The sequence below is a fragment of the Nyctereutes procyonoides genome, unplaced genomic scaffold (assembly GCF_905146905.1).
Source record: "Nyctereutes procyonoides isolate TBG_1078 unplaced genomic scaffold, NYPRO_anot_genome, whole genome shotgun sequence".
NCBI classification, from domain to species: Eukaryota; Metazoa; Chordata; class Mammalia; order Carnivora; family Canidae; genus Nyctereutes; species Nyctereutes procyonoides.
Window position 1 is genome coordinate 59,535,953 of NW_026575049.1, and position 16,167 is coordinate 59,552,119.

Here is a 16,167-nt window from a genome sequence, read left to right on the forward strand (position 1 = left end):
GCCATTCGTTTTTAATATTTCTTATGAACTTTGGATCATCGCAAGTGTGCATGAGCCAAGAATGCAGGATGCAAACTGATGTGACTGATAGGCTGCGAGATGAATGGTGAGTCAAGTATCAGTGCACAGATGGTTCTGATTTGCTGAATTTTGTAGCTGCTGCAACTGAAGACATAAAATATCCTTCTAGTCATAAATTAGCTCTTTGGAAGCAAAACCTTGGCACCAGAGCTTTACAACCTTCAATTAGTAGGGAAAGAAGTATTTGAATGACTGTGGTATTGACATCTGTAGGCCTGCATAGTAATCATTCCTAATAGAAGAGAATATCTGTTTGAGGAGGTTTTGCATGGCTAATTAACTACCAGTGAGAATATGTAATTTTTTCATGATCTCCTGATTGTCACCTTTCTCTCATGATACAATTACATTTTATTGTAGCAAATGCCTCACAAACCAATTGTCAGCACTATTTACGTATTGCAGAAGGCAGAACAAAAGTTCATGTTTAATAAAAAGCCAGTGGATTTTGATCTTGGTAATTACTGAGACTTATTTTAACAGTTTTATTGACTTTTGTGTTTTTATCACTTTTGCAACAAAACAAAGAGCCATTTCCTTAACATAGTATTTCCCTTGCAATAATGGTCACCACTTAATCTACGCTAATTTAAGTAGATTTTTTTTCCTTTTTTGTAGTTTTTCAGTTTCATAAACTTAATTGAAATATAAAAGAAGCCATTTTAAAAACTGATAGTTATATCCTCTGATGTAAAATTCTAATTATTATCCACCAGAATTTTCAGAAGGATGTTTGTTGTGAAACCATTTTTATATGCAGAGAATAGAACATAAAACATTTGTTCCAATGAGCCCCAGTCAAAAATATTTTATTCTTCCCTTTTTATTAGAGCACTTTGATTATGAGCAAAAAGAAAACACTAAAAATAATGTGCATTCTTAAGACCTTAGTTAATTTCTAATAATATGACCAGCTCCAGTGGTCATAGACAGTAAGGTGATTTGGAGATATTTTCACAGCAGATGAATTTTTATTGAATAATGCCTTTATTTCTGTAATAGTTAAAGTGTGCAAATATATTTAATAGTCATAATATAAAAATGGGTTCACCATGTGGCTAAACCCAGTGTATCTCAATTTTTATTTTTAAAGTTTACAGATTTTGTAATGTTGCAAAAACTAAGCTTGGAAATGTTTAAAAAGCAAAATATGACAATATAAACTGTCCTGTAGTCCGTTACCCTGAATGTTACAAGTACAGGGTAGCGCAGCTGATTGCTTCCGTAACAAAAATCATTTTCGGTCCAGAATGAATATCAATCACATAGCTCCAGATTTCTCTTTTTAGTCATAGAATCCCTTTTTAGTAACTAAAAAACATTTCCTGTTACTTCATACATGGTTTACTCTAGTTATTTAACAGAATATTGGATGAATTTTGGACTTACACTTTTTGGACAAAGATAATTAAAAAGGAGTCAGTAGACCAGAAAACATACACAGTTAGATAAATAAAATATTTCTATCATTCATTCAGTATTCAAAGAAAACTTAGGATTTTTTTTTTTAATGTTATTTCCCTCAGTGTAAGTGGTTGTGCGTTTTAAATTTAGCATTCCTAACAAAAATATGTTTGGTTAGGTATTAGAAAATAGCATATCACCAAAAGAATCTTGGCAAACTTATAGCATCTTTTTGCAAAAGAAAAATGAGGTATTTTTCCAATACTGGGTTTTAGTAGGCATCATAAACTGTTTCCTGTAAACTGAGCCGCTGCCTTGCACAAGTCCTCGAATGCTGTTACTGGAGTTAAATTGGAAATGAATTTTTGTCAAGACAGGGGAGACATTGATATTTTTTTCCTGAAAAGCAAATCTTTTGGGGCATTTGCCTCAATCAAAATGATAGTCTGTATGGCTGAAATCACTCCTTAGTAGCTCTGATGGCTCCTGAGGTAACACTGTCAAATTAGAAGAATCTATCATCAGGGCTACCACAGTCTATTTATGCCTTCCACTGGGATTTAATGTCCAAAATTCACTGAAGGAAACCATATTTCAGTAAAAATGCTTATTGAGGTGAGCTAAAGCTCTCGAATTCCCAGATGAGAATGCTAAAGCCAAGTTAGAAAACCATGATTATGGAAGGGCCCATTCAACCCTTGAATAAGCTGTTTCTTCAGGAGACAGTAGTGGATCCTTTTATCTCCCTGTTAGGATGCCTGCATCCCTATTGTAATAGCACAGACACGTGGGCGTAATGAGCCACCCATCCTTCCTAAATGCTCTACCGAGGCAGAGGAGTAGCTGTAGAACAGCTGTCCTACATTTCAGACAAGTAAAACTTTGTCCTTTCATTTACTCTAAATCTGAGATTCCCACAGCAAATCCAGGGGTGAATATATCATTATTGGTTATAGTAAACTTTGTACTGAACTTAAAAATTCATAAAATTCTTTCTAGCTTTAATTCTCAAAGTAATTCTATTAAACTTGTCTTCATATTTATATTGTGTGAGAAAAGGAGAATATAAATTATCAGCTCTGAGCACGTTTTTGACTTACTGAATTTTGGGAGCCCAGCGTATTCCTGATATCTTAGAACACTGTGAAGTGCCAATGGAAAATTAAATAAAAGGTACTTTATTTGAATGGCCACTTTCTTGAAAATGACACATATTTGGACAATATCATTTTATTTGATTATGTAAGATGCTCAGTGTTTCCTGTACTACTTTTATGTCTTTGAGGAAAGTTTTACCTCTGTTCACAATTGAACAGAGGTAAAACTTAATCATCCCATTTCACTCTTACCATTTAACAGTTTCCGTAGAAATAGGAGTTTTTTCATAAACTGGATATCATTTTGTTTATTAGCTAGAAGTGCTTATGGCAGCACAATCTAACCATCCGGCCAACTGACAGCAGATCCAGTAGGCATCAGCTCTTCCAGAAAGCCTCTCAGAGGACTGAATATATTAGATCAAATTTTGTTTGTAGATCAGAGGCTCCCAGGCCAAAACCTGTTATACCTCAAGTGCCTAGCATCCAGGAGGAATTAAAAACCTCAATTAATATCTCAACTAATCCTTTATATCATAAAACACAGTTTTACAATGATTGGCAAGCCAGTCTTTTATTAGGATGAAATGGTGTACAACGGCCTTGGGAAAGCCTTTGCTTCACACTAGTGGTATGATGAGCATTTGTCACCAAAGACGACGTCAGTGGGAGAGTGACTCAGAAGGTGGTTACACATGAATTTTCCCAGTAGTTTGGGAGAGTTGAGTGGTGAAAATAAAGAAAGCCTGAGTGATGAGGGAACAATTCCAATTGTCAGGTTACTGAAAAGCAATGGCTTTGCTATCCTTTGAGAAGCTGGGATCCAGGAGGAGGGGCGAATAAAGAATGGTGTTGTGACAGCTTAGACCTAGCCACAAAACACCAGCATATATTAAAGGGAAGGAGTGAACACATTTGGCAATAGAAGCTAAAAATTGAGAGACTACAAATTAAGGCTCTGCTTGCCCAGCCTATGTAATTCATTCTCCGTTTTGGCACAGGCTACTCCATTATTTCCCCTTGTGCTGTTCCTATCTTCTGCCCCCTATTTAACCCATGAAAAAAGGTGATGGCACTTTCAGCTGCTGTAAACATGAAGCTGCTGAGCAAATACTTCACATAAGGGTCTTCACTGTGGCTTTCAATCTTCCAACTCTATTGTGGGATCTGCCCTTCTATTTCCGTGTCTACTTCAAGGTTATTAAGAGTCAGTCATCCCCGGGGTAGCACCGTGGTGTGAAAAAGAAACCTTAGAGACAGCAGGCTTGTTGTAGAACTTAACCTCTGATACTGGTACAAGGTACTGGGTGACATGAACTGTTACTCACCCGCTCAAAGGTTAAATTACCTGTTTAAAAAAGTAAGCAACATCATAAGCTCCTTTTATACGTTCACATTAATTAGGCTCACTTCAATGATAGAAAACTAAGACTCTAATTAATAAGAATTTAAACTAAAAAGATGTACTGGATCCACTCCCAGCAAAGGTTAATAATGAATTCATGTGCAGTTTTAGAATGTGACAGTTTTCTGTAAAAATGCCGTTTTCAATAAGCAAGTTATCTGTAGAGATAATTTCTAAAGAGCGTACAACAGTGACACTAATTTTAATTGGTCTTGTAGTATTGATGAGAAAGAGTCTGGATCTTGCCAACTCCTATATTCTTTCCATAACATCCATTTGTTGCTTTCCTCTTTATTTCTTCCTTTTTTCAAAGCTTGGCAAGTTTAAAATTTTCAAGAATCTGGACATGAATGTATTTTTCTTTACAAGTGTCAAAAGTTTTCTTTATACATTATTACTCTCTATCAACAGGTTGTTCCTCGAAAGGCTGCAACAAAGCAAGTCAATCAGATGCAAAATAGGTTAATAGAAAAAAACATCCATAGTGAGAGAAGTGCTGAGTCCTGCTTAACGGGGAGAAAAGTGCAAAAAGAGGAACCGCTGACTGGATTTTTTAACAGTGAGACAACTCAGGTGAGAGGCTTTTTGTTGTTTCTTTTTTCCTTCATGTTACATTAGAATATGCCCTTTGGGAATAAAGACGTTTTATTTTCTCCTGAGGGCCAAGGTTGTATGGTTTGGTTAAATGAGAAGGGCAGAAAAATATCCTATCCAGTGGATGAAATCAAAGCAGCCGACACCAGTCATCATAGAAACAGAATGACAGTGAGCACATTTGCGTACAGATCTGATTTCTTTCTTTAGCCTTAAGAATGTAATGAAGTGCACTTAAATTTTTTATGCCATCTATGATCCATTAGGGACTCTTCACATATTCCGTACTCTTACATGGCTTCCTCCAATCTCACCCTTCTAATCAAATAAAAGGGGAGAGTTTCCCTGTCAATATGGTTGTATTTTAAAATGATGTATTTTTTACGTTAGTCGATCATTTGGTTGGGTAGTGACTTACCTTTAGCAGAGGACTCATCCAGGCAACAGCAAAAGTCTTTCCTGATCTAACCCCCACCCTTTTTTTTTTTTTTTGACAAGAAGCAGAAGCATACAATGTATTTATATCTTTTGTGAAAAAAATTTTTTTTCCAAAATGACCAACATTTTACGTGATTGATATTCTGTCATTTTCCCCAACATGATTTGAGGTAGTTTAAAATATGATAGGATATTTTAATGGCCCCTCATCTTCTATCTCCCCCCACCCCCCAGATTGGTGTATCAGGCAGCTGGGATGTTAATCACGAAACTGAACACTGAATTTGGCTTTGAACTTTTTGGCAGCCAAGGCAAAAATTAGATGCGTAGAAGTTGGGCATTTCTTCATCCAACGAGCAAGTGTATACGTTTATCCACAGAAGGCTTTTTTAGTACTAATAAGAATCTTTTGCAGTTACAGTTCCCACCTTATAAAATTATAGACAAATACTGCTTGGTGATAAAATTTTTAGATCTTGAATGTTCGTTTTCAACCCTTACTGTCCACCAGAATTACTTATATATGGAGATAGGGAGGGATGATAAAAAATTGATGCCCAGGTTCTCAGCAAAGATTCTAAGCAAAGACATTGATTTATTTTAATTGGGGTGGCACTGAGATACATGCATGCAGATATTATCATTCCAGAAAGCTCTTTGTTCCCTTTCTCAGTCAGTCCCTTTACTCCCAGGCAACCACTGTTCTGATATTCTGATTTTCATCACTAGGCTTGTTTGGCCTCTTCTAGAATGTCAAAACCATGTAGTCACACAGTATGCACTCTTGGGTCTGGCTTCTTTCGCTCAGCATTGTTTTTGTTTGTTTGTTTGTTTTTTGTTTTTAATTCATATTGCTGCATCTATCAGCCATTTGTTCTTTTTCTTGTTGAGTGGTACTCCATTGTGGAACTACATCATAATTCATATATCCGTTCTCGTATTAACGACACCTGGCGGGACACTGTGGTGACTCAGCTGTTAAGCATCTGCCTTTGGCTCAAGGCATGATCCTGGAGTCCCTGGATCAAGTCCCACATCAGCTCCTTGCATGGAGCCTGCTTCTCCCTCTGCCCCTCTCTCTCTCTCTCTCTCTCTAATGAATAAATAAAATCTTTAAAAAACAACAACAACAAAAAAAATGACACCCGGGCTGCCCCTGGCTCTAGCCACCATGAATAATAGTAGTTGCTATGAACATTGTGACACAAGTCCTTCTATGGCTACGTTTTGTTTGTCCTAAGAAGTGGAACTGCTAGCTCACAGGGCAGATGTATGTTCAGCTTTATAAAAAGCTGAAAAATACTTCCATTCTGTACTCCTACCAGTAATCCTAGATCCTCCCCAACATTTGGTTTTGGTGTTTTTAATTTCAGCCATTCCAACATATGTTATCTCTGTTGATTTCAATTATCACATGCCTGATAATAATTTGGGCACCTTTTCATGTGCTGACTGCCCATTATCTTCTTTTGTGAAATGTCTTGATCAATTTTATGTGGATGATTGTCTCTTTACCACTCAGTTGTAGGAATTCTATGTACATCTGTATTGTGAATATAGTCTAGTGTGCAGCCTGACCATTTATTTATTAGTATCTTCAATGAGCAAAAACTGTTATTTTTATTTGAGGTTCAGTTTATCTTTTTTTTTTTTTTTTTTCTGTAAAGAAACCTGAGGAAACTTTGCCTATCTCAGGGTCACAGTTTGCTATGCATTTTTTAAAAACGTTTATAGTTTTAGCTTTCATTTCAAGTTTCTGAGCCATCTCAGATCATTCTTGTGTATGGTATAAGGGGTTGAGGTTATTTTTACATGAAAGAGCCATTTGTCTCAGCACCGTTTGTTAAAAATAGTTTCCTTTTCCTAATTAAGTTTTGTTGGAGTCTTTTTCAAGTCAACTAATAGTGTAAATCATGGTCTGTTTCTGGACTCTCTTCTCTTCTGTTAGTCCTTACACCAAAACCACACTTCATCAATTACTGCAACTTTACAACAAGTTCTGAAATAGGTAGAAGTCCTTCAAGCATTTTCTTCAGAATGCTTTACCATTTTGGGTTCTGTTCCTTTCCATAAAATTTAGTAACCAGTTTGTCAATTTCCACTAAAAAGCAAATGGAATTTTGATTGCGATTCTGCTAAATCTAAAGATCAGTTTAGAGGAACTGAAGATCCCAGCAGCACATTTGAGTCTTCTGATGTATGAAACTGATACTTCTCTCCATTTATGTAGATCTTTTACTTGTCTCAGCAGTGTTTTATAGTTTTTAGTGTAGATATCTTATACATTTTCCATTAAAATTATGTCTAAATATTTTAAATTCTATTGTAAATATCATTTTTGCATATTGACCTTGTATCTTGGGATCTTTCTAAATACACTTTTTAATTCTAGTAGTTTTTTTGGTAGATTCTTAGGATCTTTCTACATGATCATGTTTGTGAGTGGAGTTTTATTTCCTCCTTTCCAACACGTATGCCTTCATATCTTTTTTCATGCTTTATTACACCTGCAGTGACCTCTAATACTATATCCAGAGTGGGAATCCTTGCTTTGTTCCTGTTCTTTGCTGGAAAATATTCATTCCTTAACCATTAAACATGATGTTGTTAGCTGTAGGTTTTTCTTAAATACTCTTTATTGGCTGAGGAAATTTCATTGTAGTTTGTTGAAAGAAAATAAAATTTAGGTCATGAATGTATATTGTTTTGTGGGGGATCTGCTGATCATATGATTTTTCTCCTTTACTAGAATAATGAATTACATTGATTTTTGAATGTTAAATCAACCTTTTGTCTCTAGGATAAACCCCATTTAGTCATGATGTGTTGTCATACTGAATTCAATTTGCTATTATTCCATTAAGGGGTTTTTTATATCTACATTGATGAGAGATACTGATCTATAATTTCTTTCCTCATATCCTTGTGTGGTTTTGTTTTTAGGTCATTATATCAGTTGGAAGGGTTTATTTTCAGGAAGTGTTTTACTAAGATTTGTCTTTCATAAATATTTAATAGAATTTAGCAAGAAAATCATCTGGGTCCAGAGTTTTATCATAGGAAAATTTTTAATTATGAATTTACTCTAACATCTATAATGAAATCATTAGATTTTTCTTTTTCTTCTTGTGTCAATTTTGGTAATATGTGTCATTCAAGGAATTTGTGATCTCATCTAAATTACATTTTTCAGTACTATGTAGTTCATATTATTCTCCTTTTAGCATTTTCAGTATCCATTTTGATGTGACACTTTTATTCTTGATAATGGTAACCTTTCAGTTTCTTTTTCCTTTTTTTTTTGTTGGTAGTCTAGCTAGATGCCTGTTGTTTGTATTGATGTTTTCAAAGAACTGATTTTTAGATTTGTTGATTTATCTACTGTTGATTTTTTTTGTTTCACGAATTTCCATTCTTTATCATTTCCTTCCTTATACTTATTTTGGGTACTCTTTTCTTTCAAGCTTCATAAGGTTATAGCTAAAATTAATTTTAAACCTTTTTTTTTTCCCTAAAATATATAGTGGAACACCTGGGTGGCAGAGTTGGTTAAGCACCTGACTCTTGGTTTTGGCTCAGGTAGTGATCTTGGCCTAGTGGGATCATGCCCCAGGTCAGGCTCTGTGCTCAGCAAGGAGTCGGGGAGTCTTTCTCCCCCGCCCCAATCTTGCATGCATACACACATGCTCACTCTCTCTCAAATAAATCTTTTTTAAAAAATAAAATAAAACTATACAAAATTTTTAAGCAGTCCTTTAGATGTAGTCCACAAATTTTGATATGTTGTGTTTCACTGTTGTTTAGTTAAATATATTTTCGAATTTCCCTTGACTTCTTTGATCCAGTGGATTATTTAGAAGTATGCTTTTTAATTCCTAAATATTTTTGAGATTGTCTTTGTACCTTTTTGTTTCTGACTTCTAATTTAACGGTTATTATCAGACACATATCCTGTATTCTTAATATCCTTTAAACTTGTGTTATGGCCAAGTTGACCATCTAGTGTGGTGAATGTTCCTTGTGTACTTCTAACAAATGAATACTCTGAAGTTTGCCGTTTACTATTTTAAAATGTTATTAGGTTGATTTTTTGTCTTACTCAAACCTTCTATATCCTTACTGTTTTACTTTATTTTGTCCTTCTGTTGAGTCACGTAATGACAAAGAAATGTTAAGTCTTCAACTGTAATTGCACATTTTTCTATTTTTCCTTTAGTTCTGTAAGTTTTTGCTTCATGGATTTTGATGGCTCTGTTAATAGGTACATACAAATTTAGAACTGTTACATCTTCCTGGTGAAATATCTGTTTATCACCATGAAACATCTTTCTTCTGTCAGTATTCGTCTTGAATTCTACTTTATCTGATTTGATTTTAACAATTCCAGCCTTCCTATGATTAGTTTACATGATATATCCTTTTCCATCCTTTTATATTAATGTTTTGTTTTATATATTTTTTAAAGATTTTATTTATGAGACAGAGAGAGAGATAGAGAAAGGCAGAGACACAGGCAGAGGGAGGAGCAGGCTCCCCACAGGGAGCGTGATGTGGGACTCCATCCCTGGACCCCGGGATCATGCCCTGAGCTAAATGAAGGCAGCGGCTCAACTGCTAAGCCACCCAGGCATCTCTATTTTGTATTTTCTATGTTTTTGTGTCTGTGAGTGCTTTTGTAAATAACAGAGTTTGTCTTCTTTTTTGTACAACCTCACAAAACTTTTAATCTGTCTGTTTCCATTGAATGTAATCATTGGAGTTAAATGTACAATCACTGTTTGATTTCTTTTTGCCCTCTTCATTCTTTGTCACTTTTTACCTCCCTCCTGCTTCTTTTTAGAGTAATGAAGAATTTGTCTTTCATGTCTTCAATTTTTAAACTATACTGCTTTGGGTTCTTTTTTAGTTTCTTGGTTTTTGTTTTTGTTGTAGTGGGTACTTTAGTTCAGCAAGTTATGGCCTATGGGCCAAATTCAGCAAGCCACCTATTTTTGTAGTTATATTACAACACAGTCATACTTACTCACTTACATATTCTCTTACATGTTGTCGGTGGCTACTTTCATGTTATAGTGGTAGAGCTGAGTAATTGTAACACAGACTACATGCCCTAAAACTCTGAAAATATTTGCCATCTGTCCTTTAAAGAAAAAGTTTGCAAACCCTTGCTCTCAAACCACTCTAATAGAAATAAAGTGAAAGCTACATATGTAATTTTAAAGAAACAGGTAAAGTTTTCTTTAATAATATAGTCTGATTGAACCAATATCCAAAATATTAGAATTGTAATAAAAATTGAGACATTTTACATTATTTTCTTCATATGAAGTCTTCAAGATCTGTGTGTTTTACACTAACAGCACACCTTAATTCAGACTAGCCAAGTGTTCAGAACACTCCCAAGTGTTCAAGTCATACGTGGTCAATGGCTACTATAGTAGCATAGCTCTAGAAACTACAATATACATCTTTAACTTATCATACCATGGTCTACCTTGACTAATATACCAACCACTTCACATATAATGTAAGAACCTTATGAAAACACATTTCGATTCATCCCCCATCCTTTGTGCTATTGATGTCATACATTTTGTTTTTACATATATAATTAATTCCATAATACAGTTACTGTGCTTTAAAATATCAGTTTTAGGGGTGCCTGGGTAGCATCTAGTTGGTTAAGTTGCTTCTCCCTCTCCCTCTGCTGTTCTCCCTGCTTGTGCTCACTTACTCGGTCTCTGTCAAATAAATAAAATATTTTTTAAAAATTAAAAAATAAAAATCTCATTTCAAAGAAATTAATGAGGAAGAAAAAAAAAGTCTTAAATATCCCCATATTTACTGTTGTTGGAATTCTTCAGACCTTCCATAGATTTGAGTTTACAACTGGTTCTTGGTTTTGAAAATTATAATGTGGTTATTAAGATGATGTCACTGGGGAATCTGGGTGAAGGGTACACAGGAGTTTGCTATTTTTTCAATTTCTGAGTGTTGCAGTTACTTTAAAATGTTAATATATTCAGAAGTAAAATACAGTTCCAGCTCTCCCCACACCAAAAAAAAAAAAAAAAAAGGTGAAATAAAGATATTTTCAGACAGATAAGCGATAGAATTAGTTTCTAGGAAACCTATACTACAATAAATATTAAAGGGTTTTTTGTTTGTTTGTTTGTTTTTTAAGATTTATGTATTTATTTTAGAGGGAAGGAAGAGAGAGCATGAACGGGAGGCGGGAGAAGGGCAGAGAGAGAGGGAGACAAGCAGATTCCCCAGTGAGTGGAGCACCTAATGCAGGGCTTGATTTCAGGACTCTGAGATCATGACCTAAGCTGAGGTGGGCTTTATTTCATTCTCCATAATGCCCTCAAGGTCCGAGTGTTGCATGTTATCTATTAGTAGTTTAGTTCATTCCTTTTAATTGGTAAGTAGTATTCTAAAGTATGGATGTAGTGTTGAAGAATATGTGAGTTTTCAATTTTTCACCTTCCACCTTTTTTTTTAAATTTTTATTTATTTATGATAGTCACAGAGAGAGAGAGAGAGAGGCAGAGACATAGGCAGAGGGAGAAGCAGGCTCCATGCACCGGGAGCCCGACGTGGGATTCGATCCCGGGTCTCCAGGATCGCGCCCTGGGCCAAAGGCAGGCGCTGAACCGCTGCGCCACCCAGGGATCCCCACCTTCCACCTTTTAGTATGATGTTAGCTGTAGATTTTTGGTAGGTGTTCTTTATCAAGTTGATGAAGTTCACCTGCTTTTCTAGGATATTAAGAGTTATGAATAAGTATTGAATTTTATCAGGTGCTTTTTCTGTATCAATTAGTATGATCATATGATTTCTCAAATGTCACAAAATCTCATTCTTATTTGGTAGCTCTACAAAAACAGGTGGTGGGCTGGATTTGGTCTGTGGACCACAGTTTACCAACCTGTAGTAAAGGTTTCATCTTGATTTAGCTTTGATTATTTGTGGTTTTCTAAGAATCAGCCCATTGTATCTAAGCAGTCATATTTTTTATGTGTAGAAGTGTTCATAGTACTCCCTTATTTAATCCTTTAAATGGCTATGGGGTCTGTAGAAATATTTCTAGATCTTGAGAGTTTATCAATTTTATTGGTTTTTTTCAAAGGATGAGGGTTTTTTTTTTTCCTATCGTCAATCTCCCTGATTTCTATTCTTTTTGCTATGTATTTTCTTTTCTAGTTTCTTGAGATAGTAACTTATGTTTCTAATTGTTGAATTGAGACTTCTCTTTTTTTTCTAGGTATTTAATATATAGATTTAATATTTAATATATAGATTTCACATCTAGCACTGTTAGCCAAACCTTATATACTTTGATATATTTTAATTTACTTCAATATGTTTTTAAGTTTATCTGGGGTCTCTAACCCATTCTGAAGAATGTTTTTAAATTTTCAAGTGTTTGTGGAAACTTTCCTATTCTTTCAGCTTGATTCTTGGTTTATTTTCCTTTTCTTTTTCTAGTTTAGGTGGAAGTTAGACTATTGTTTTGAGCCCTTTCATTTTTTCTAAGTATTAAATGCTATAAATGTCTTGTTAAGCCCTGATTTAACTACATCCCATAAATCCTTCTGTATTGTATTTTTGTTAAATTTTGTACTTTTTCAGGAGACCTCTTTTGATGCTTTGGCTATGAAGAGTATGTTAATTTATAAGTATTTGAAGATTTTTCCCATTTTGTTACTGATGTCTAATGTATATTATTGTCTGAGAATATACTTTGTATAATTTTATTTTAAATTTGTTAAGGCTTATTTTATGACCTCGGGTATGGTCTGTCTTGGTGAATGTTCCAATGCCAACTGAAAAGAGCATGCATTCTGCTGTTTTGAGGCGGAGTGCTCTATCAATATCAGTTACATCCCATTGGTGTCTGGTGTCATAATTTTTTTCTATAGCTTAGCTAGTTCTCTTGTAGTCTGTTAATTACCTAGAACAGGCTTTTCTACTTAGAATGATGTAGGGGTACTGCCTTTTCTTAATGCATGACAATGATGGATCAATAGGGCTCCTCTCCAGTGCTGGAGGCCAGTGAGAAATAGAGTTGCTGCTTTTTGCTGATGTTTGCTTAATGCAGGTGGGAATGGCCCTTAGGGCTCTACTGCACGATTTCCACAGTGCCCGTTGGGGAGGAAGAGGTACTGCTTCTGCCTATGTTAGTGCAGAGGAGAACAGTCTAAAAGGCTCTGCCCTTTGGTCTCCATAGTATCTGGTAAGGAGGGGGAAGTACCACTGCAGTAATATAGGCTGGAAATGGGTGACAGGGTTCTGACTCATAAATAACCCCAGTGGGATAGGGTACAGCTTTGTTGCTTTGTTAGTGTGCGCATGGTCTTGCTGACAGGGCTCCACTTGAGTCTCAGTCCTTGGTGGGGAGGGGCAGGTATGCTTCCTGGTTAGCACAAGGTGGCAATGCTTGACAGGACTCCACCCCACAGTTTCCACATCACCTAGTGGGAAGTAGAAAGGGTATATACAGCTTCTTTCATGATGTTCATCTAGAATAGAGCAGGTATAGTCAAAAGTGCTCTGAACTGTGTACTTGCCCTCCTGCTGATCCATTGTTTAAAGACAGCAGGCTTTTTCTTGGACCTTATTTTGTCTGTGCATTTTGTTGTTTCAAATGTAGACTACATTATAGACCAGGCTGGGATAAATAGGCATCAAAAGGTGGTTGGGGGTGAGACATCTGGCTGGGTCCTTCCTTGTGTCGTAAGGTCCTTATCCAGTCTTCCTTCTATTCTGTACCTTTCAGAAAGTTCTCTTAATTGCTCTTTGTCCAAAAAAACTTCAGTAGTAATTAAGCAGAAGGAATAGAGTAATTCTACTCTATTCCTCTATACTTACTGTCTTGTCTGGAACTAGATGCTCCTCAACTTCACCATGAAGGGTTCACTGGACATGGAATTTTTCGTTCTGAACTTAAAAGATGCTGTTTCCTGTCTTCTGTATGTTTTTTTCCTAATAAGTTAGCAGTTATTCTTACTGACGTGTGTGTGTGTGTGTGTGTCTCTTCTGGCTGCTTTTAATATTTGCTTTTTTATCTTTGGTTTTCTAGATATGGTTGTCTTTATTCTGCTTTGGATTCATTGAGCTTTTTTTTTTTAATCTGTGGGTTGATAACTCATCAAATTGGAAAAGTTTGACCTATGATTTGTTTCATGCCTTAATCCTGATTCTTCTTCAGAGACCCAGGTACATGTAAGTTAGAATTCTTTACCTTTTCTCAACAGGACTTTCCGGAGGCTTTTGTTCATTTTCCAAATTAGTCTTTTATCTTGTGCTTCAGTCTAATCCTTTGCCTGACCTCTAGCTATTAAACCTAACCAGTGGATTTTTAAATTTCATGTATTTTTCCATTCAAGCAGTATTTTATGTTGCCCATTTCTCTGATGAGTCTCTCAATCTGTTCACTAATTATATTTAACTTTTCATTTAAGTCCTTGAACATACTTATGTAGAGGTTTTATGTCCTTGTTTGAAATTTTACCATCTGGGTCATATCTATTTCTCCTTTTTACATTTTCCTGTTCCTCATGTATAGTAAGGTTTTATTATATGCTGAATATTATGAATACAAGTCAGTTCTTGAAATTCCACATTTTATTGTATTCCTTTAAAGAGTGCTGACTTTTATCCTGGGAGGTAGTTTATTGGTGATTCAACTTATTAGTCAGGTCCTGACTTGTTTGGGCTTTTTGGAGGCTGATCTAAGGTAAGGGTCATCTGAAATTGTAGCCTAAGATCTAGGTGGTTTTCCTTTTTTCAAGAATGACAGCCTTGTTTGTTTTCTGTGCCTGATAGGTTGCTTCATTTGTCCAACTCTGTTGTGTTCATTTCATGGGCTTTAACAGCAGGAGAGAAGGTCTGATGCCCATTTTTCATGGCCAGAACTAAAGGAGATATTGATATTTTTAATAGGTTTTTAATTGACTCTGATATGCATTCAAGGCTAGTAACTTGCTCAGAATTCAAAGTTTCTCCACAGCATCCACTCTGGGCATACTGAGCTGGGTTAAGGGTCTATCCTGTACACTATAGGATATCTCTGGTCTTTATCCAATAGATCCAATAGTACCTTCTCCCAGTCATAGTAACCCAAAATCTCTCTAGAAGTTGCTAAATGTCCTGTGGGGCAAAATTGTCCCAGGTTGGGAAACACTAAACTAGCAAAATAGATTACTGCATACCTTAAGCCCCTGCTACTGAAAGTATGCTGTGCCAACCAGCTGCATTGGCATTACCTGGAGCTTCTTAGAAACACAGAATCTAAGGTCTCATGTCAGACCTTCTGAATGAGATCTGCATTTTAACAAGATCCCAAAATGATTTGTATGCTTTTTCTAATGTTTGAAAAACTATGCCATAGATCAGACTTTTTCTTAAAGAGCCAGACAGTAAATATTTTAGGTTTACAGCCTACTCTTTGTCAGAATAATTCAACTCCACCATTGCAGTATAAAAGCAGCCATAGACAATACATAAACAAATGAGTGTGGCTGTGTTCCAATCTTTATTCACAAAACAGGCAGCTCACAACATTTTTACAACCCATGCCACAGACTATCTTTCCCAAGCAGATCACTCAGTAAACTGAAGACAACTGGTGGTTAAATCCTTACATGAGCGCCTTCCTATTTGATATCAGTTGTTGCTTAAAGAGAGACTGGGCACACAGGTTATATAGTAGACAATTCCATCTTGAAATTCTAGTAGCTTGACTTCTGTTCTTATCTAGGTGGGTTATCATCTACTTCCACATGTATATGTAAATGCTACTTAAGTTAGCTTCCCGGTGGTCTCAGCCTTTAAAAATATACAATTTGATGGCATATTTTCTTTTTCTTTGTGGAAGAACAGTGCTTTATGGGAGTAATTATCACTTACTTTGCTTGTAGCAAATAAAGTTGAAACTTTTTTTTTAAGTAGGCTCCATGGCCCACATAGGGCTTGAACTCATGATCAAAATCAAGTGTCATATGCTCTACCCTGGGCCAGCCAGGTGCATCAAAGATAACAAAACTTTAGGAAAATGGTGATAGGATGACTTTTTAGCTCTCAGGCAGTAAAGAGTAGCTTAAAGTCAGTTATTTGACTCTCAATAGTTTCTTCGAAGTAGAA

General features: G+C 35.7%; 1 protein-coding gene across 1 annotated transcript in view; it reads left to right on the forward strand.

The window, feature by feature from the left end:
• Positions 1 to 16,167, forward strand: part of VRK2 (VRK serine/threonine kinase 2) — a 111,359-nt gene that overhangs the window by 91,854 nt on the left and 3,338 nt on the right. Inside the window, exon 13 of the mRNA XM_055328182.1 lies at positions 4,399 to 4,560. Coding sequence (XP_055184157.1) covers positions 4,399 to 4,560 — 162 coding nt within the window. The remainder of the gene's footprint in view (positions 1 to 4,398; positions 4,561 to 16,167) is intronic.